This window comes from Abrus precatorius, unplaced genomic scaffold, assembly GCF_003935025.1.
Source record: "Abrus precatorius isolate BTA unplaced genomic scaffold, Abrus_2018 Scaffold3, whole genome shotgun sequence".
NCBI lineage: Eukaryota > Viridiplantae > Streptophyta > Magnoliopsida > Fabales > Fabaceae > Abrus > Abrus precatorius.
This window is the reverse complement of record NW_020874373.1, coordinates 29,252,126-29,270,825: the sequence shown is the minus strand read 5'-3', so window position 1 is coordinate 29,270,825 and position 18,700 is coordinate 29,252,126. Positions and strand designations below refer to the sequence as shown.

Here is an 18,700-nt window from a genome sequence, read left to right as displayed (position 1 = left end):
AAGAGAAAGAGGGAGACAACCGCCTATACCAATGCTTAGCCACAGAGAAAAGTATAAAACAGACTTTCTTCAGAGAATCTTAGTTGATTAGATGGTCCTTGTGAATGTGATAAAAGGGACGTAGAGCTGGCTACAAGCACAAAGTTTTATACTATTACTAAATTTTCATTTGAAATGCTCTACTCCACTAATTATTTTCATGCGTCACCGCCAAGGAAGTAACTAGAATCGTAACTTTAGCTGAACAAAAAAGTTTGAATGTCTTGTGATATATAACACTAACACCAAACTGCTTCCCCTGCTATAACTGTATTGGAGCTTTCCAGTGATGCGAACACATAACTGATGTGCACCAACAAAATACAGAATTAACATACAAAACAATCGTTAAAGTCATAATCATTGAATGATGTACACTTATATTGTCTCTATATTATTATAAAACTTTAATTTTAGTATCTTAATTTTTTAGTTTTAATTTAATACTTTTAATTCTTAATAATGATACATTTAACAAATTGTCATGTATTTTTTTTATTATATTACATTAATAAGAAGAAGCAAAAATGACGAATGTATAAAATTTTAAATTAAAATCTTGTAAAAAATATAAAAGCTTAAAACGTATGTAAGATATTTTATGATATTACCAATTTTACTCTAATTTTGGATCCATAAAGATATTTTTCTTATTTTTTAATATGTGAAAAATGATAATACATTTCACTTTTAACTGTGTCAGATTGAAATTTCCATAAAGTAAAAATTGTGAATTGCTTGGTGGTATAGTAGTGTGAGATGAGTTATTCATATCACACAACTTGCGAGATATAAATCTATATATTACAACGAAGCAGGGTTCCCTCTCTCATTCTCTATCTTACTTGGCTCCATTTCAGAATTTCTCTGTCTTACTTGGCATGAAACCAATAGTGTATACAAAGTCGGCATCATAAGGTAGCATGGAGTTTGCATGTGTCACCATGTCAATTGATTAATCTCACACAAGTATGAATCCAAAGCCCAAATCCCAAATACCAACACCCCACCATAATTGAGCACCTTCACATGAACAACCAACCCCACAACTCATCAAAATCCTCAACCACAGTTCATCTCCTCTACCCTCATTTTCCATTTTACAACAATTTTAGCATTGACGCCTACCTCAAACCCAAGCATGTGGCGACAAATTGCACCGAAACAAGTCCCCACACCACTATTTCTATTATCTCTGTTTCCTTAACTCACTCTGTTTTTGCTCCAAATGACTCTGTTTTCCCCATTAGGCTTCACTTCCAAGCACTATCCCACCAATGCTTCCACCCTAAGAAAGCCAAAAACTTCTCATACCCAATTGCAAGAAACCCATTTTCCTAATAACCATTTTGAAGCAAATGCTATAAGAATCACCATCACCAACCATATTCTCTCCACACACATTCTCTCTCTGTCACTCACCCCTGAATACATAGATGACTGATGCAAATGTTGCTTCATTTGAAGCATTTCTCCAAGGGTGGATGGTGCGCCAAAGAGACCACCTTAATGAGCTTATCTCAGCTCAGCAACACCTTGAGGAGCATCAAGATGCTGAGATAAGACAATTGATCAACAGGGTCCTCTGCCACTATGGTCAATACTATGAAGAAAAATCAAGGATTGCCCACCAAAATATTCTGCTTGTTTTCTCACCTACATGGTTCAGTTCATTGGAAAGAACGTTTTTTTGGGTGGGGGGGTTCAAGCCTGGAATGGCATTTGAGGTTGTGAACACAGCTCTGGAGGACTTGTCAGAAGAGCAGAGGCAGAGGTTGAGACAGCTCAACAATGAGACAAAGGTGAAAGAGAGAGCCCTCAATGATGAGTTGGCTAAGCTTCATGAGAGTTTTGCAGCTCCACCGCTTGTAGACATGGCTAGAAACTATGGAAGGGTGTGTTTAAGTAGGTCCTTCATGGCAGAAGATGATGCAGTACTACCAAGCTCTTTTAAGGAGACACTGGAGAGACTGGTGACAAATGCAGATGCTTTGAGGAGAAACACAGCATTGAAAGTTGTGCAGATTCTGAGACCAGCTCAGATTGTCACAGTCTTGATTGCTGTGGCTGAGCTTCAGCTCAGGATCAGGTCTTGGGGTTTGGATAAAGATGCTGAAAGTGGAGGCCAGGGTGAATAATAATCATGGGAATCTAAAGGCTTTTTATGTAAGGTGGTTTTCGTTTGTCTTTTTTGGGAACTGATTTGAGTTATGGTATACATAGATAGGCCTTCGCCTTGACGACGATGGATGATGGTGTGAGTTGGGCAATGTTCATATTCAGGATTTGATGGTAAGGTTGTTGATTGTGTGCCAGTAATTTTATCTCCACTTGAAGTTTCTTTGATGAGCATGTTGAGCATTGCTGAACAAGATCAAGCCATGCAATGCATGCTTTTATTTATCTATAGATAATGCAATGCATGCTCTTATCACTCTTAGTAGACCACTACCTGTGAGATAGAGGCAAGCACCCCATGATATCCATTCAAGCAGCTACCTCAGATCTCAATTGGTTGCTATATTAGATACCTAAGAATTATTTTTTGTTTTCTTTTGTGATATATGTTTATGAGTGAAGAGAACTTGGATGTACAAGAATGTGGAACCTTAAAATCACTATTTCAATATCCCAAGCACTTTGCCATTGCATCAAAGAAATTTCTCCCTATGGGTTCTTTTTGGTCCTTACCAAAACACACACAAACGGTTCATTCACACAGCAAGAACAGGAGAATGCCTAATGCTAAAGCAGCAGTTTCAAACATTCAGAATATACAAGTTATCCAAAGTGGAAAACAGGTAATCCAACAAAGAAAAAGTGTGCATGTGGACTAGAAGATTATCCAAAGATCATTATTTCATTTCACTGTCTTGTTATCTACGCCAACATTTGTATAATTATTGAATGCTTCGGGATTATTACTTAATTATAATATAAACACATAAACCATTCGAGTCTTTATAGGTTATAGAGAAACAAATTTTACACTTTCACATTCTGCTTCTTTGAGTAACCGCCTTAAAGCTGGCAAAACCAGTAACTTCCCTGCCTGTGACCAAGGTGTTGATGTCATACGTGCCTTCGTAGGTATAGATAGGTTCCAAGTCACAGAATGCCTGCAAATTAGATAAGAAAAGCAGAAAACATGAGAGAAAACAAAATTGCCCAAACTGAGCTCAATTTATGTATCAATATCAACAACAAGAAAAAGGGTGTTAATCGGGTGTCTAGTAATAATTAAACATATTTTTTGTACATAGTAACAATAATAATAATTATATTCGGCATGTTCATATTTTAATTTAGTTATAAACTACCAAAAGCCTTCACTAAAAAATCAAGTAAAGCAACAAGGACCAGTAGATGCATGATGTCATGACATAATTGAGGATTTGGGCAGCCATCTGCATGAGATCATGATCTAAATCTTAATAATTATATGGTGTCAAAAAATCAATGAAACATTAATATGTACAATTGGCCTTCCATTTCCATCTCCATCCAAAATCTCCAATTATCGTGATAGATTTCATGTTTAGCTGGGTCTATATTTTATTAGAAGTAAGGGTACACATCATCAACATCCTTCACTAATTGTAACAACATTCATTTTTCGGCCTGGGAATTTTATATTTTTGGGTGAATCCCTTGTAAATATAATATGTGCTAAAAACAACAATTTAAAAATTATCCCATTTCAATCTAGACCAGATCGGAAGATCAACAAAATAAATCTTAAATAAGGATATAGGCATGAGAACCTTTGCCACTAGAAAATCACCCAAAATTCCGTTGCCACCAAGCAATTCTCGCCCCAAGGCAGCTGTTTCTCTTGCCCTTAAGGTGATCCATGACTGAAAAATTATTGACAATTTATTTTACAATCAGTTACTTACAACAATCAATAATAATAATAACAAATTAGCCTACATAAAGCATTTATTACTTGGTGAGATTATTTTTTGTTTATTTTATGAATAGGTTAGGAAATAACCTTCCCCAAGCTAGCATGACCATGAGTCAGTTTACCAGTCTCATACAACTTGCACAAGCGCCAACCAACAAGAACCATTGCTTGAACATTGCTGAGCATTTGAACAAGTTTCTGTTGACTTATTTGAAAAGCTGCTAATGGTGCTCCAAACTGTTTCCTCTCTTTTAGATACCTTTTAATCACACACAATTCAGAAAGATTTGCAGTGAAAGCTTACACTGAAAGTATATTACTAGCATGTAATTTAAGAATACCTATGACACATATCATAGATGCCCATTGATATACCAATAGGTTGCCAAGCAACCATTACACGCGAAACAGCAAGTACCTGTTTTGAGATGACTAAAACAAATAAGGAACATGTACATTATAGAGTATAGACAGAAAGAAGTTATAGCAAACTTAATTTATCTCTGACCAGTCTGATGTACATCACAAAAATCAAACCATCCATATAATCTCTCTCCAACACTTCAAATCAGAGCAAGAATTTGAGTAGGAAGAGAATAATAGACTAAGTGCATGTTTCGTTGGAGATTAATTCTAAGAAATATTCACTAATTTTTCACAATCTCTTTCAAAAAGCTGGCAAGATTAAGCAGTAATTTCTTCAAAATAAGTAAAACTAAAACATACTAACATACACTAAAGCAAAGTGAAGGAGAAAAAAATTAGACTGTTCTGGTTTTCAAAAGCAAAACACGACAATATTTACTTGAAAATGTTACCGTAAAGGAAGATCACGTAAATGTAACATGCATTAAAGTGATATATTAAACAAGATGGAACAGCATTTGCTTTAATGCATTGGTAACAAATGGGTAGCCGTAGAACGAGACAAATGCTGATCTCTCATAACCTAAGCATGCAGATTAGTACATAGGCACAGCACAGCAGCAGGCCCTGAAAGCACACAGGAACCAAGATTGACAAATGCTCTACTCCAATAAAAGGATCCTATGCAATGACATGATCACCGAAGAGGATTTTAATCATTGAAATTAATAATTTTTATTTAAAAAATAATAAATATAATAATGGATGGTTATGATTGAAACTGGATTTGGTGCAGTGAAAAACTGACTGTAGAAGATGTAAATCCACTTCATCAGGTGATAGAAGTTATATAAGCAACCAAGACTTATGGCACCATTTATTTATCATTTGAAATGAAAAGATTAAATTTCATTATTGAAAGAATAGAAGAGGAAAGAACCATACTAATTTTACCTTGTTTGTGTCCTGAAAGGAATTGACTCCTGCTATTCTGTCATCATCAGGGACAAAAACTTTCCTCAAAACTATGTCTCCATTTTGTACGATCCTAAGTCCAATTTTATTCTCTATTTTTGTGACTGTTAAACCAGGCGCATCCTTTTTAACAATATATCTGAAATGATAGGTGGAAAAAAGTGTAAACAAATAGAGTACTTGTGAAACAGAACACGAGCAGCAAGAAAATATAAAACATGAGAAAATATATATGCGAAAAACAATCTAAAATTTTAAATGTCTCAACATAATGTTTTCTAGCCTATATTCTTCACTTTTGTGTTATGTCAATGATGTTAACCTTTGCATTCATTCCCTTTCTATTTTCTTTCCGAGTATGAGACAGTCAATGAAATTTATGGATGTTTGGATCTCCACGGACCTTAGATCAGATGGAATGCTAATAGTTCACATATAGGCATCTTATATATAAGTATTTAACAGTAACAGCACTAAGTACACATATTGCTTACCCATTTATTTGATTAGTTGTGGTATTCCTAGCAAAGATAACCAACACATCAGCAAATGTACTGTTTCCTATCCACCGCTTTTGGCCCTCAAGGATCCAACCACCTTCCACCTGATCTTTTTAATGTAAAGCAAGAATACATTATTGAACAATGGAACAATTGAGCAGAGTGAAAATAAGTAAAAAAGAAGCAAAATGCTAATTGCTACAAAAGCAAATGGTAGATAGGAGACATAAGGCACAGAACCTTTGTTGCTGTGGTCTTCAAACCACTGGCATCACTTCCATAGTCAGGTTCAGTCAAAGCCTAAGGCAAGGAAAATAACCTCTTTGAGAAGTGGAACTTCAGCAAAATGATAAAAGCCCTTCAAATCTAAGGAAGGCAATTTACCCAACATGCTATAGTTTGTAGCTGAGCCAAAGAAGGGAGATACTTTTGCTTCTGAGCTTCAGAGCCACATAAAGCTATACTTGATGACCAATAAAAAATATAAAATATCAAGAACTATGAATAACTACTAGCAAAACGATTACCATTCAGATATTCATTATTAACAATAAAAGGATTACCAATAGTGAGCATTGCCAAAGATGAATGGACCAAAATGAAAGTTGAACAGCTAGCATCAACTCTAGCAACTTCTGCTGCAGCAACAGCATTTGCAGTTATAGAAAGACCAGGACAACCATAACCCTGAAAATCAGTGAGTGCTAGCTAAGAACTTCATTTGCAATGCCTTACGCCTAACTAAAACAAAATTTAAGGGAAATATGTAAATAGATAACCTTGATCGTGCCACCAGCAATACGCAATGCTGCAAGCTTTGGAATAACATGAAATGGGAATTCAGCCTTCTCCCAGTACTGCTAAAATGGTATCAGATTGGGTGTCAAGAGAATAAAAGAAAAAGATAACATCATTAGAGAATCTTTTCATTTTATATATACTAATCTTGTACCATTACAGATCAGACATCATATTTGATCATCTCAATGTACGATTACATAATCTTGTACATCAGATTGATCTTTCAATGTTAATTATATGAGTAAATATTCAATTTGTTTTCTGAAAAATCTTGTATTGCTTTGAACGGACACATTTTGGTATAAGGCTTAATTAAATGCTTATTCAATAAGCTCATTTTGTACCAGGGCTTATGTCATAAATTTGATCATGAAATTTATTAAAATAACCTAAAATGAGCTTGTGAAATTCACAAGTTATTTTTATGAGTTGTCTATAAACTCTTCCAAATACCTTCTAAGTATTTGATTGACAATACATCGTTGTCAACTTTTTACACCATGACTAGTGTTTCTATGTAAAATTAATTCTACTATAATCTAAAACAATTGAATTTGTAAGGATAAAAACCTTCAAGTATCAAAGCAACATAAGAACTTCAAAATCACATGCTTTTTTTATAAGTTGTCCATAAACTCTTCCAAATACCCTCTTAGTATTTGATTGACAATATATCAAAATAAACTTTTCACACCATGACTAGTGTTTCAATGTAAAATTAATTCTACCAAAATCTAAAACAATTGAATTTGTAAGGACAAAAACTTTCAAGGATCAAAGCAACATAAGAACTTCAAAATCACAAGCTATTTTTATAAGTTGTACATAAACTATTCCAAATACCCTCTTAGTATTTGATTGTCAATCTATGAAAATCACCTTTACACACCATGACTAGTGTTTCAATGTAAAATTAATTCTACTAAAATCTAAAATAATTGAATTTGTAAGGATAAAGCTTTCAAGGATCAAAGCAACATAAGAACTTCCATAAATCAAATTGTACATTTGTTCATATATTTATTGTTGGAGGATCAATATCCAATATTTCTTTATAAAAAAACCAATAAAAAAAAAGAAGAAAAGAAATGCCTGGGTCATTATGGGAGCAATTTCTTTCTCCATGCACTCTCTCACTTTGCTCCTAATGGCCTGCTCCTCCGGTGTCAATAAATCATCGAATTGAAAATAATCGGAAGCTGCACTTTCCAATTCAACACACGTCTAGTTAAAAAGACTACTACTTACTAATAATAATATAAGATGAAAATGAATCGATTAAAAATTGAATGAGTTTCTAACAAGCTAAATATGTGTGATAAATATGAATGTCAATTATTTACCACAAGGAGGAAAAATGGATGCTGGAGTGGCTTGGGGAAATGCAACAGAAACATCGAGTGCTGGTAAATGAAAATACGAAGGCATTTTGGTATTGCTATTATCTGTGACGAGAGAATCAAAGGTTAGAAATAAAAGTGTAACAACATTTTCAAATCATATGACAAAATCGAATTATTTATTTGATGAATCTGAAAATGAAACTCAAAAATAAAATTGGATATTAGGAAGTGACCTTGAATATGACGAGTCATGGTGGAAGCGAAATGGTAAACCCTGAAGTTTGGAGGTAGAATCTCAAGTACTTCAGTTTTCAGTTTTGATGTGTGAAGAAATCAAATCAAAGTAAGAAGTGGAAACATGAACGCAACCCAAAGTTGTATCTATCTTTCCCAGGTCATCATTTCAGTTTTTTCTTACACCAAGATATGACAGATTAATAATTTTTTTTAATTTAACTCCAATTTTTTGTCCTTTTAATTTGGTAGAAGTGTGATTTTTTTTTAATACATTTTATAGGTTTGAATTGAAATTAATTTTCACTCTAAATTTACGTCTGATTAAATATAATAAATTATAATTTATGCATTGTATTGAAAAAATTATACTAAAAATTATTTTAAAGAAAAAAAAGTAAATATAAGTCACATAAATTTAAAATAAATTTAATTCTATAAAATCAAATTAAATAAACTCAAATTTTAAAAATATTCATCTAAATACACTTTAATTATTTTACTAAAATTCTTAATGAATTAAAATATTTTAAACTTTTTTTTTTCACAAAATACACTATTTCAAATATCTAAATTCAATCATTAAAATATCAAGAAATTTCCTTCTTAAAATTCTAATCTCATATTGAAAAATTATTCATTCTTTTTACTTTTAAGCATTTAAAATTATCTAGCACGATAAATTTAATATAAATTTTATAAATATTTAATAATAATAATAATAATATGACAATTTTAAATATAATAAATTTATTGATGAAAAATTACCTAAAATTTTTAATAATTTGAACATAAAAAATAATTTTTAACTTGTGCAATGTTGCACAATCTAAAAATATATTTAAATATATATAATACATTTTATTGAAAATTGTAATATTTAGTAGTAATAGTGCATTTAAATATATTGATATTTATAATTTTAATAAAAATTTATTACCTATAATTTTTTTATTCTGTACAATATTGCACATTTTTTAAAAAAAATAAAAAATACAAAATTAGATAAATTTGCAAAAACAATTTTAGTATAAAAAATGTACAACATTCTGATCTTGAAGACTTGTACCTGCTTGAAAACAATGACAGATATTTATATACAAACAATATAATTGATCTTGTCAGGTTGTTGTACATTATGCATTTTTGGAAAGATAGCGACAGATAAGTCCCAACAATAATAGATGATGATAAACAGATAAAGTTACATTAAAAACATATTCTAAAATTTTTTTATATAATCATTTTTAACCTGAAAATGGAGATGCGGGGTATCGATCCCCGTACCTCTCGCATGCTAAGCAAGCGCTCTACCATCTGAGCTACATCCCCTTTATTTTTCATGAATAAAATTAAATAATTAATTCTTATTCTTTGTCAAATAACTATTCCATTGACTATACGAGCTAAATAAAAAAAAATGATTTTTTTGATGGAAACGAACAAGAAAAATACTAAGCATTGGAATGATCAAGTCCAACAAAGCAAATTGTGAAAGACAACCTGCGCCAACAGCAACATAGGCCACCATGTTTGCGAAGAGGTTGTTGCACAAGGCTGTGCTGCACCATTCCAATGTAAACAAAGAACAAAAAAACAGAATATTTCTTTGTTTTTGCTATCTGGGTTTCTTCTTTATTTTTTGATTTTTGTTCTGATTTTGGGGTTGTTTTTTTGGTCAGCACAAGTTGCAGTATGGTAGTTTGCAAGCAAGTGAGTTGAATCCCAGAATTGTGATTCACTATGGCATTCCATCTACTGCTGCACTTCTCGCCTTTGACCCCATTCAGCGACTTTTGGCTATTGGGACTTTGTTAGTTCATCCACTCTCTCTCTCTCTCGTGATTTATTGTTATTATTATTATTGATAAATTGGATTATAATACAACACCTGTGAGCTACAATAATGTTGCTCATTTTTCATTTATACTATAGTTGTTTGGAAATTGCATCAAAGGAAAATGGATTCAACAATATGGAAAATTTTTTAATATTGGGTTATTCTAATTATCTGTCATAAGTAATTTAAATTTGTTTTTTTTGTTATTTGCATTCGTTCAATTCTGAAGAGGCTTTATTTTTATTAGTGTGTATGGGAGGGTTTCTATTGCCCAAATATTTTAACAGTACTGGCATTTATTATGGTTCTTTAAGTTAAAAACACGCATTTCATAATTATAAGAAACGGCCATTCTGTTAAGTCTATTTGACATAATTCTTGTGCATGATTATAATAAGCAGCAAATGTAGGGATGACATAAACCTTTAACTACCATAATGGATAATGCATGATTCTTCAAATGTAGTGGTGACTGGACATGAGGCCTATACAATGATATATAGTCAGCAAATGGATGTCATTATCGGATGTGAGTGGTTAAGTGCTTACATTGCATAGCTTAATGGCAGGGATGGGAGACTTAAGGTAATTGGTGGTGATAATATAGAAGGACTTCTGCTTTCTCCTAAGCAATTGCCATATAAGTACTTGGAGGTAGGACACATTGGACTTCTCAAATAAACAGTTAGATATTGTCAGATTTTCTATGATGCAAAATTATCAAAATTTTAGCTATCTAAGCTTGTGAGTTGTGCTAATTGGTCCTATGTGAGTGGCATATTCATGTTTGGATTCTTTTGGAACTTGTAGTTCCTGCAAAACCAGGGGCATTTGGTTGGTGTCTTAAATGACAATGATATCCAGGTAAATTTCTTTTATTACATTTTACTTTTACTTTCTGTTCGTGTTAATGCTGTTTTAACAATTGCACTGCTGAGTGATTATTGATTGGTAAAATTTGACATCATTTGCTGCTGCCTCTCTTGCTCTCTTACCCCACAAAATAGCTTATATATTGCAGTTTTCATGAGTCGCTTAACTTAAACATATTTTTTATATCTGAGTTGTGTGGTTGATTTTCTGGCTTCTTTTTTTCCCATTCATCATGAATTGTTGAATGGATGGTGATATTTGTGATAGTTTATGAATGAGCGGTTTAGCATGTCAGGTTTGGTGTATAGCAGTAAGGTGATTGACTTCAATTTCTTTGCTTACTATAAGTGATATGTTTAGAATGTTGGCTAAGTGGAGCCCATTTTTAGTTAGTTTTTCTTTTAACCATTTTGGCAGGTTTGGAATCTTGAGAACCGGAGCCTTGTTTGTTCTTTACAATGGGAGTCCAATATTACTGCTTTTTCTGTAATCAGCGGCTCACATTTCATGTAAGTGAAATATGTAAATTCTGTAAATCTGTATATTTTTCCGCTTGTTGGTAGTAGTAGCTAGCTGCAAATAGTTGTGATTACGTAGCACTTGATTGATAACATTACTAATCTGTAATAATATGCAGTTATGTTGGGGATGAGCATGGCTTATTTTCTGTGATAAAGTTTGAAGCTGAGGAAGGACAACTTTTGCAGTCATCATATAATTTGTCTGCAAAATTTCTAAGGGGTATTTTGTTTTTTGGTCTTTTGTTTTGATGATTGATAAATAATACATATATTACATCCTCTGAACTCATACTTGCAATCTGTCAATCTTCTGTGTTAATCATAAATTCTTGAATGTTCTCTTTGATAGGAACTGAAAATCACTGCTTATTATTTATACAACAAAAAGGGAGCTTAGCTCCTTACAACTGAGAAAAGTGATCATCTAGGAATGCACCAAAACAGTAGCAAAATAGATGAAAACAATAACATTACCTTACCCCTAGAGACTTCAATATGCAATCTATGCCCAGGCCAACAGGATGGTTGGGTGCAGTCTGCATCACATTTCTTCCTCTTTCATTGCTCTCACTATGGGTCCCCTTATTCTCCTACTGTAGACTTATTTCAGTACCTAACACTCTTATTTTCCAAATGCAAATTATTTTGGGCTCCTTGGAAACAGTAATTTTGTGCAGTAGTAAGATAAATAATGCCGAGTCCTGATACAATTATACATCTTATGTAACCACTATGTCCAAATGTCTTCTTCAGATGGTTCATCATACCTCTATGCTTCAGCATTTAAACTTACTTGGTTTTCTTTGCTTTAAGAATTGCTCACTGTCATTGTTTTATTTAATAGAAGCTGCAGGCTTTCCAGATTCTAGCAACCTGCCAATTGTTGGAATTCTTTTGCAACCTTTTTCTTCTGGGAACAGGCAAGATATAAGTAGTTCATACAGCATTTTAGCTTTACTTTTGTGTCTGTACATTTGGAAATTGGAATTCTTAATTGAGAGATACTTATCGATTTACCAAAGCAACGCCAATTGAAAAATAGAATTTTGTAAAATTAGATCTCCAGTACAACTTCTTAGTTTAACATTAATATTTTTAATTTTTTTCCCCACATCTTTATCAAATAAATTTTCAAAATAAATTTCAAATATTTGATGAAATTGCTGAGCCAACCTCGAAAGTAGTCTGTGTAATTTGTCAAGGGCCATATATTCTTCTTATAAATAGCACTGCATTATTTTCATGAGTGGCCTGTATTTTCTCTCGTATTTGTATCTAAATCATTGAACTCTATGATTGAAATGATGGATCATCATATTTCAAGCCCCCAAATGTTTCCATCCATATTTGACATGGTTCTGTCTCTATCTATATGAGTTGGGGTTGTTTACTTGCAGTCGTGAAGTGTCAATTATATTACATCATTTTTATATCTTCCATATAGTAGCATAATTCCATACACTTGTCTGAGATATGATATACATAGTATTTGATGAAAAATGAATTCTGTTATTTTGTTATATATATTTGCAGACTGTTGATTGCATTTGAGGATGGGCTGCTAATTCTTTGGGATGTTTCTGAAGCTAAAATTGTGTTCCTTGGTGGTGGGAGGGATCTCCAATTGAAGGATGAAGATGGTAATTCTCCTACGGAAATGGGTGCCAATCTTCCAGATGATATTATAGAACAAAATTTGGGAGACAAAGAGATTAGTGCTCTTTGTTGGGCATCTTCCACTGGGTCCATTCTTGCTGTGGGATACTTAGATGGAGATATCCTTCTCTGGAACTTGTCATCTGCAGCACCTTCTAAAGGTCATCAGATTTCTTCTAAAAATGTTGTTAAGCTACAACTTTCAACTGCAGTAAGAAGACTACCGGTCATTGTTTTACAATGGTCCAACAGCTATAAATCCCAAAGTGATTGTGCTGGACAGTTGTTTGTCTATGGTGGTGATGAAATTGGGTCTGAAGAAGTTTTGACTGTGAGTTATTTATGTCTGTTTACCATTTCATTTTAAATTGATTTTATTGGCAGTTCCTTCTGATTTCTAATAAATTATACAGGTTACTCAATTATGGGATACATTCAAAACTGGTTCAGTGTCATAATTGAAACATTCTCGTATGTTTGATTATAACTTAAATATGTGATACATTCAAAATTGGTCCAAAGCTATAATTCAACCATTCTTATATTTTTCATTATTCCTAAAATCCCAAATGTATTAAAGAAATATTTTACTTAGACTTTGCCTGAAACATAGAAGAAAATGGAAAATTCCTTATGATGATTTTGGTCTGGTTGAGCACCATCCTGGCTTTATAGACATTAAAAAATATTGATATTTAATGCAGGCTTAATCTCTGATTAATAAATTCAGGATTTGCCTATGTTTTCATTATTTTCTTCCCATAACTTTAGTAAGTTTAAATTGTAAAGTTTAAGCCATGGTCGAATTGAAAAGTTGTGATGTGGACTTAACTGTAGGGATATCTGGGAACTTGTTACTGTTGATTTGATGGGTTGTATTTATACTTGTTAAAATGTTTTTTTAGCATGTCTGTATTGGTCCCCTAAACTTTAAAGCATCTCTTCATTACAGGTTTTAACTCTTGAATGGTCATCTGGGATGGAGTCAGTAAAATGCATTAGTCGTGCAGACCTTACACTTAATGGCTCTTTTGCAGACTTGATTTTGCTGCCAAGTCCTGGAGCAATGGGATTGAGCAGCAAAGATGAACTTTTTGTATTGACAAGCCCTGGACAGCTACATTTCTATGATAATGATAGCTTGTCCACATTAACATCTCAGCAGAAGAGGACTCCATCTGTGTCTGCTCTGGAGTTTCCAGTACTAGTACCAATGGCTGATCCATCTCCGACTGTTGCAAAACTTATCAGGTTGCCCAATGAGTCAAATTCATCAAAAATTCTAACTGAGGTAACTTGTTTGTCTGCCTGTAGTTTCTGCCAAACCTGGCAGCTAATCTGTGTTTAATTTATGGTTTTTCATCCACTTTTTTTCATTTATCTTAGGTAGCCTCAGTTCTGAGAACTGTCTCAAGACCTGGATCAGCTACTCGTTCAAATTGGCCCTTGACTGGGGGTGTTCCCAGTCAGTTGAGCACAGTTAAAGGTGCTGAGGTTAAGAGTGTTTATTTTGTGGGTTATTCTAATGGCTCTGTCCTTGTATGTGATGCCACACATCCAGTCTTATCGTATATTTGCTATGTAGAGGGAGAGGTAAGCATTCCACAGCTATTTTGTCCTAAAATAAATATAAAGAAAAATAATATCCTTACATTTCCACATGTAAATGTTAATTTTTTTTCCTCCCAAATCTCCTGTGCATTTGGTAGGTGAATGGTATAAAAGTGGCTGGTTCTGATGCTCAAGTGACAACATTGGACTTCTGCCATGTTTCCTTACTTTTCGCTATGGGCAATGAATGTGGTCTTGTCAGATATCTTTCTTAATAGCGTATCCTATCTGACAGAATGCAATATTTGTTCTGTACTTAATTCCTTTGTTGTGATGACTTTGATAGGTTCGCATTTATGACCTCAAAGAGCACTCTGGTGGGACAAATTTCCATTTTGTCACAGAAACAAAAAGTGAAGGTGATCCATAGATTTCTGTCATCATCACGGAAGACTACCTTCTCAATTTTATTTTTTTCCCCCATATCTGCCGCCTGTGTCCCAAAATACTATATTTTTGCAGAAAAAAGAAAATGTTACCTCTTGACTAATGTTGTTAAACACATGGCAGTCCATGATGCTCCACAAGGAAAAGGACCTCATTGTAGTGCCGTCTTCTGTCTTCTGGAGTCTCCAGTACAAGCATTATCATTTGCAAATTCTGGAACAAAACTTGCTATTGGATTTTTAGGTGGTCATGTGGGTATCATCTGATTCGTTAATTCACATTTCCTGTCTTGTTACTTATTTGATGATAAGTAGAAGTGTCAAATCCCTCAATTGATATAAATCTTGGATATATTGCTTCTTTCCAGGTTGCAGTGTGTAATATGACTTCATTGTCAGTTTTGTTCTTGATTGATGGTGTACCAAGCTCTAGCTCTCCAATTACTTCAATGGTTTGGAAACATGAAGCATGTTTTCAAGATGCTGTGAATAGTTTAAAGCAATCAGAAACACCATCAGGCCACTCTCTTGAAGAAACACTATTTGTCTTATCCCGGGATGGAAAAATTAATGTAGTTGATGGTGATAGTGGTAAAATGATCTCTAGTCGGGCATTACACGTGAAGGAATCAAGTGCAATTTCAATGTATGTTATAGGCAAGTACAAGTTTCATCAAGAACAAAGCATATTTTCAGTTTAATTGCACTTCGCATATAATTGGAAATTCTAAGAGATTTTTGTACCTCAGAGGATAGCATCTCAACCTCTGAAGCATCAAATGACAAGCAGCAGGAAGAACCCTTGAAGAATTCTGATGATGCTAGCCCAGATGAGGAGGAAGAACCGTTATCAACTAGGTTAAATTCATCTGAGGCTGAAATTTCCTCCTCAGAAGCCTCACACTCTGGAGATTTACGATTGGATCCACTTGTTCTACTATGCTGTGAGAATTCATTGCGCTTGTTCTCTGCAAAATCTATTATACAGGTTCTTTAGTCCTTTATTACTTCATATTTGCATTCACATCATAAGTCTGTTACAAATGAATTTGATATAAACGATATATTCTTTACAGGGAAATAAGAAACCGATCCGAAAAGTGAAACATTCTAAATCTTGCTATTGGACTACAATTTTTAAGAAAGATGACAATGTTTACGGGCTTCTATCATTGCTTCAGACTGGAACATTTGAAATCAGGTGAAAGTGCCAGTGTTTTGTTCTTTTTTTCATAAGGGGTGGGGGTGTATTTTCAATAAGACAACATTGATTGCAAATTAAATTTGCCTTGCAGTACTAAATTCTTTGTCTTGTCCGTTATTTTGCTTGTGGCTTTGAACAGGTCTTTACCAGATTTGGAATTGGTCGCAGAAAGCTCTTTATTGTCAATTTTAAGATGGAATTATAAAGTGAATATGAATAAAACCATGTGTTCTGATGATTATGGACAGATAGCGCTGGTATAATACTATCTAGAGTTGTCAGAAATTCCATTTCTGTTTTTGCTCCTTTTTTTTTTCTTCATTTTTTGGGATAATGCAAAAAATATTTGAGTATTCTGGCCAAAAGCATTAAGTCAAATTCAAAATCTGCAACATTGCTCTTCAAAGCACCCATCTTATGTTGTTAACTTACAGGCTAATGGTTCTGAATTGGCATTCATCTCATTACTAGCTGGCGAAAATGAATTCAGGTATCTTTTTTATCCTTGTAATGAAGAGATAACAGTGTGGACTTCAGGCAAAAATGTAGAAATAAGGAAGAAAATTTTGAATGTCAATTCTATTCTGTTTTAGGAGTCTGGAGCATTTGCCTTCTCTTCACGACAAAGTTCTTGCTGCCGCTGCCGACACTGCCTTTAGATTCTCTTCAAATCAGAAGAAAAAACAGGTTTGAGTTTGTCTGATTTTTCTTCTTTTAGATCCTAATGTTCCCACCATTAAAATGTTTTGTTAACCATTTTTGCACAGGCCACTGTACCAGGGATTCTAGGTGGTATTGTAAAAGGATTTAAAGGAGGAAAAGCTTCTCAAACTGATTTGGCTAAAATTCCAACCTCCAATTTTGATCATTTGGAAGACATTTTCTTTAAGCCCCTCTTGCCGGATTCCGTTCCAACAGTGGCAGTCGCAGGTCATAAAGAAGTGGAGCTTGATATAGGTTTACATTATACTTTTCTTCATTTTTTTCCTTTTAAATTTTGTTGTTTATTTATTTTATATTTTTATGATTTGAATAATTAAATGAAACCTCAAAACATGCTAATATTTCGTTACAGATGACATTGAAATAGATGATGAGCCAATAATTAAGCCTTCTACTTCATCTTCTACTTCATCTCCTGATATTAAAAACAAACAGAAAGGTAAATCACTTTCAAAACATGTATCATATTTTAACTACATCGATTGGTGACAGTTTCTTCCTTTTGCCTGCAGATAAGTTACGAGATAGGGAGAAATTATTTGAAGGTGGAACCAATAATGATGATATAAAGCCTAGAGTTAGAACACCTGAAGAAATTATGGCTACTTATAGAAAAACGGGGGTAATGCCAAGTTGTACATATTTTGTCTTTTAATGCTTTATTAATTTCAATGAGTTAAATATGTTAACCAATGTCTGCTTTCAGGATGCTTCTTCTGTTGCTGCCCATGCAAGAAACAAGCTTATGGAGAGGCAGGAAAAATTGGAGGTACAATTTTTTCTGATCTCATCATGCCAACTTACATAACTTCTATATTAACATTTGGTTGCTGTTAATTCTTCAAAACAAACATGGAAGCACCTTCTTTAGTGTAAATATGTTTCTGCTTCTTGAAAGTATGACCTGTTTTTGGGTTTTTCTTTATAGAAATTTTATTCATTTCTAGTCTTTATATTTAACAAATCATACATTTTTTTTTGTAAGAAGAAAATGTGGCTTTGACTAAAAGCAGATATTGTTTTGTAATTTTTAAGGACTAAAAATGAATAAATTTTTATAAGGACCAAAAACAAAAAGGGTCATAGTTTCAGGGACTAAATATATTCATGTCCACCCTTTTTCAAATTACAGCCCTCAGTACTTTGACATGGAAGTTGCCGTTTGACTTGTTTTTTCAACTATTGTTGTTAATTATATAAGAAGCTTTGTTCATACCCAAGTCTTTATTCTTTAGTAATGACACATAAGGTTATAAATTTCTTACTTTGAAAGTCTCAATATTTTAATTCATAAATGCTACTAACATTTACTTCTCCATTTGATTCAGAGAATCAGCCAACGTACTGCAGAACTGCAAAGTGGAGCTGAAGATTTTTCATCATTAGCGAATGAGCTTGTCAAGACCATGGAAAGGAGGAAATGGTGGCAAATATAGTTAAAAAAAAAAAAACATTGTTTGCTCGTAAGATTACTTATATATGTTGTCTTGTATATTATATATTTGTGGATGATGGCGTTGTTTTTTCTTTCATTGCATAGAACTGACAAAAGGAAAATACAGAACATATGCAGATTGGCTTATATAAAATGCAAGCCAAAAAGTAATTAGTGATTCATTGTAATTAGTAGACTTATTTGTCATGTCAATTTCATATTAAATTTCTGATTTGAGATGTTTAAATAATATCGAGTTCATGCGTGTAAAAGTGGGAGCATA

At 33.3% G+C, this 18,700-nt stretch overlaps 3 protein-coding genes and 1 non-coding gene across 6 annotated transcripts; 2 read left to right on the top strand and 2 right to left on the bottom strand.

Moving 5' to 3' along the window:
* Positions 1–951: 951 nt before the first annotated feature.
* Positions 952–2,228, top strand: LOC113861820 (protein DOG1-like 4). The gene has a single exon (XM_027494864.1). The coding sequence runs from the start codon at positions 1,476–1,478 to the stop codon at positions 2,175–2,177; it is 702 nt and encodes a 233-aa protein (XP_027350665.1). The 5' UTR covers positions 952–1,475; the 3' UTR covers positions 2,178–2,228.
* A 656-nt stretch (positions 2,229–2,884) lies between these two features.
* Positions 2,885–8,360, bottom strand: LOC113861818 (acyl-coenzyme A oxidase 4, peroxisomal). 2 transcript variants are annotated; one of them, XM_027494862.1, is made up of 13 exons: positions 8,168–8,360; positions 7,935–8,036; positions 7,684–7,790; positions 6,570–6,647; positions 6,354–6,477; positions 6,175–6,248; positions 6,031–6,090; positions 5,785–5,894; positions 5,270–5,429; positions 4,291–4,367; positions 4,037–4,208; positions 3,804–3,896; positions 2,885–3,158 (listed from the first exon to the last, which is right to left on the bottom strand). In XM_027494862.1, the coding sequence occupies exons 1-13, from the start codon at positions 8,184–8,186 to the stop codon at positions 3,033–3,035; spliced, it is 1,302 nt and encodes a 433-aa protein (XP_027350663.1). In that variant the 5' UTR covers positions 8,187–8,360; the 3' UTR covers positions 2,885–3,032. The 2 variants fall into 2 exon arrangements, with proteins under 2 accessions (XP_027350663.1, XP_027350664.1); XM_027494863.1 differs by having other exon boundaries at positions 2,964–3,158; positions 7,935–8,047; positions 8,178–8,235.
* Positions 8,361–9,427: 1,067 nt separating this feature from the next.
* On the bottom strand, positions 9,428–9,500 carry TRNAA-AGC. The gene has a single exon. It is a non-coding gene; the product is annotated as a tRNA-Ala (tRNA).
* Positions 9,501–9,609: 109 nt separating this feature from the next.
* Positions 9,610–18,419, top strand: LOC113860986. 2 transcript variants are annotated; one of them, XM_027493575.1, is made up of 24 exons: positions 9,610–9,745; positions 9,851–9,981; positions 10,578–10,662; positions 10,819–10,872; positions 11,299–11,390; positions 11,519–11,622; positions 12,247–12,322; positions 12,936–13,389; positions 14,011–14,349; positions 14,445–14,651; positions 14,768–14,866; positions 14,956–15,028; positions 15,180–15,307; positions 15,424–15,712; positions 15,805–16,043; positions 16,132–16,256; positions 16,399–16,516; positions 16,694–16,749; positions 16,853–16,946; positions 17,027–17,216; positions 17,335–17,421; positions 17,495–17,604; positions 17,689–17,751; positions 18,311–18,419. In XM_027493575.1, the coding sequence occupies exons 1-24, from the start codon at positions 9,698–9,700 to the stop codon at positions 18,416–18,418; spliced, it is 3,369 nt and encodes a 1,122-aa protein (XP_027349376.1). In that variant the 5' UTR covers positions 9,610–9,697; the 3' UTR covers position 18,419. The 2 variants fall into 2 exon arrangements, with proteins under 2 accessions (XP_027349376.1, XP_027349377.1); XM_027493576.1 differs by lacking the exons at positions 9,610–9,745; positions 9,851–9,981; positions 11,299–11,390.
* Positions 18,420–18,700: the final 281 nt, after the last annotated feature.

What these genes read in the sequence shown, in the direction of transcription:
- LOC113861820 (XM_027494864.1), top strand. Translation starts at nt 1,476, where the DNA reads ATGACTGATGCAAATGTTGCTTCATTTGAAGCATTTCTCCAAGGGTGG.
- LOC113861818 (XM_027494862.1), bottom strand. An exon ending in ATCCATTTTTCCTCCTTGTG is followed by an intron (nt 7,791 to 7,934) that starts GTAAATAATTGA and finishes TGGAAAGTGCAG; the next exon opens with CTTCCGATTATTTTCAATTC. An exon ending in TGAAGACCACAGCAACAAAG is followed by an intron (nt 5,895 to 6,030) that starts GTTCTGTGCCTT and finishes TAAAAAGATCAG; the next exon opens with GTGGAAGGTGGTTGGATCCT.
- LOC113860986 (XM_027493575.1), top strand. Translation starts at nt 9,698, where the DNA reads ATGTTTGCGAAGAGGTTGTTGCACAAGGCTGTGCTGCACCATTCCAAT. An exon ending in GTCTGCAAAATTTCTAAGGG is followed by an intron (nt 11,623 to 12,246) that starts GTATTTTGTTTT and finishes TTTATTTAATAG; the next exon opens with AAGCTGCAGGCTTTCCAGAT. An exon ending in CATCAAAAATTCTAACTGAG is followed by an intron (nt 14,350 to 14,444) that starts GTAACTTGTTTG and finishes CATTTATCTTAG; the next exon opens with GTAGCCTCAGTTCTGAGAAC.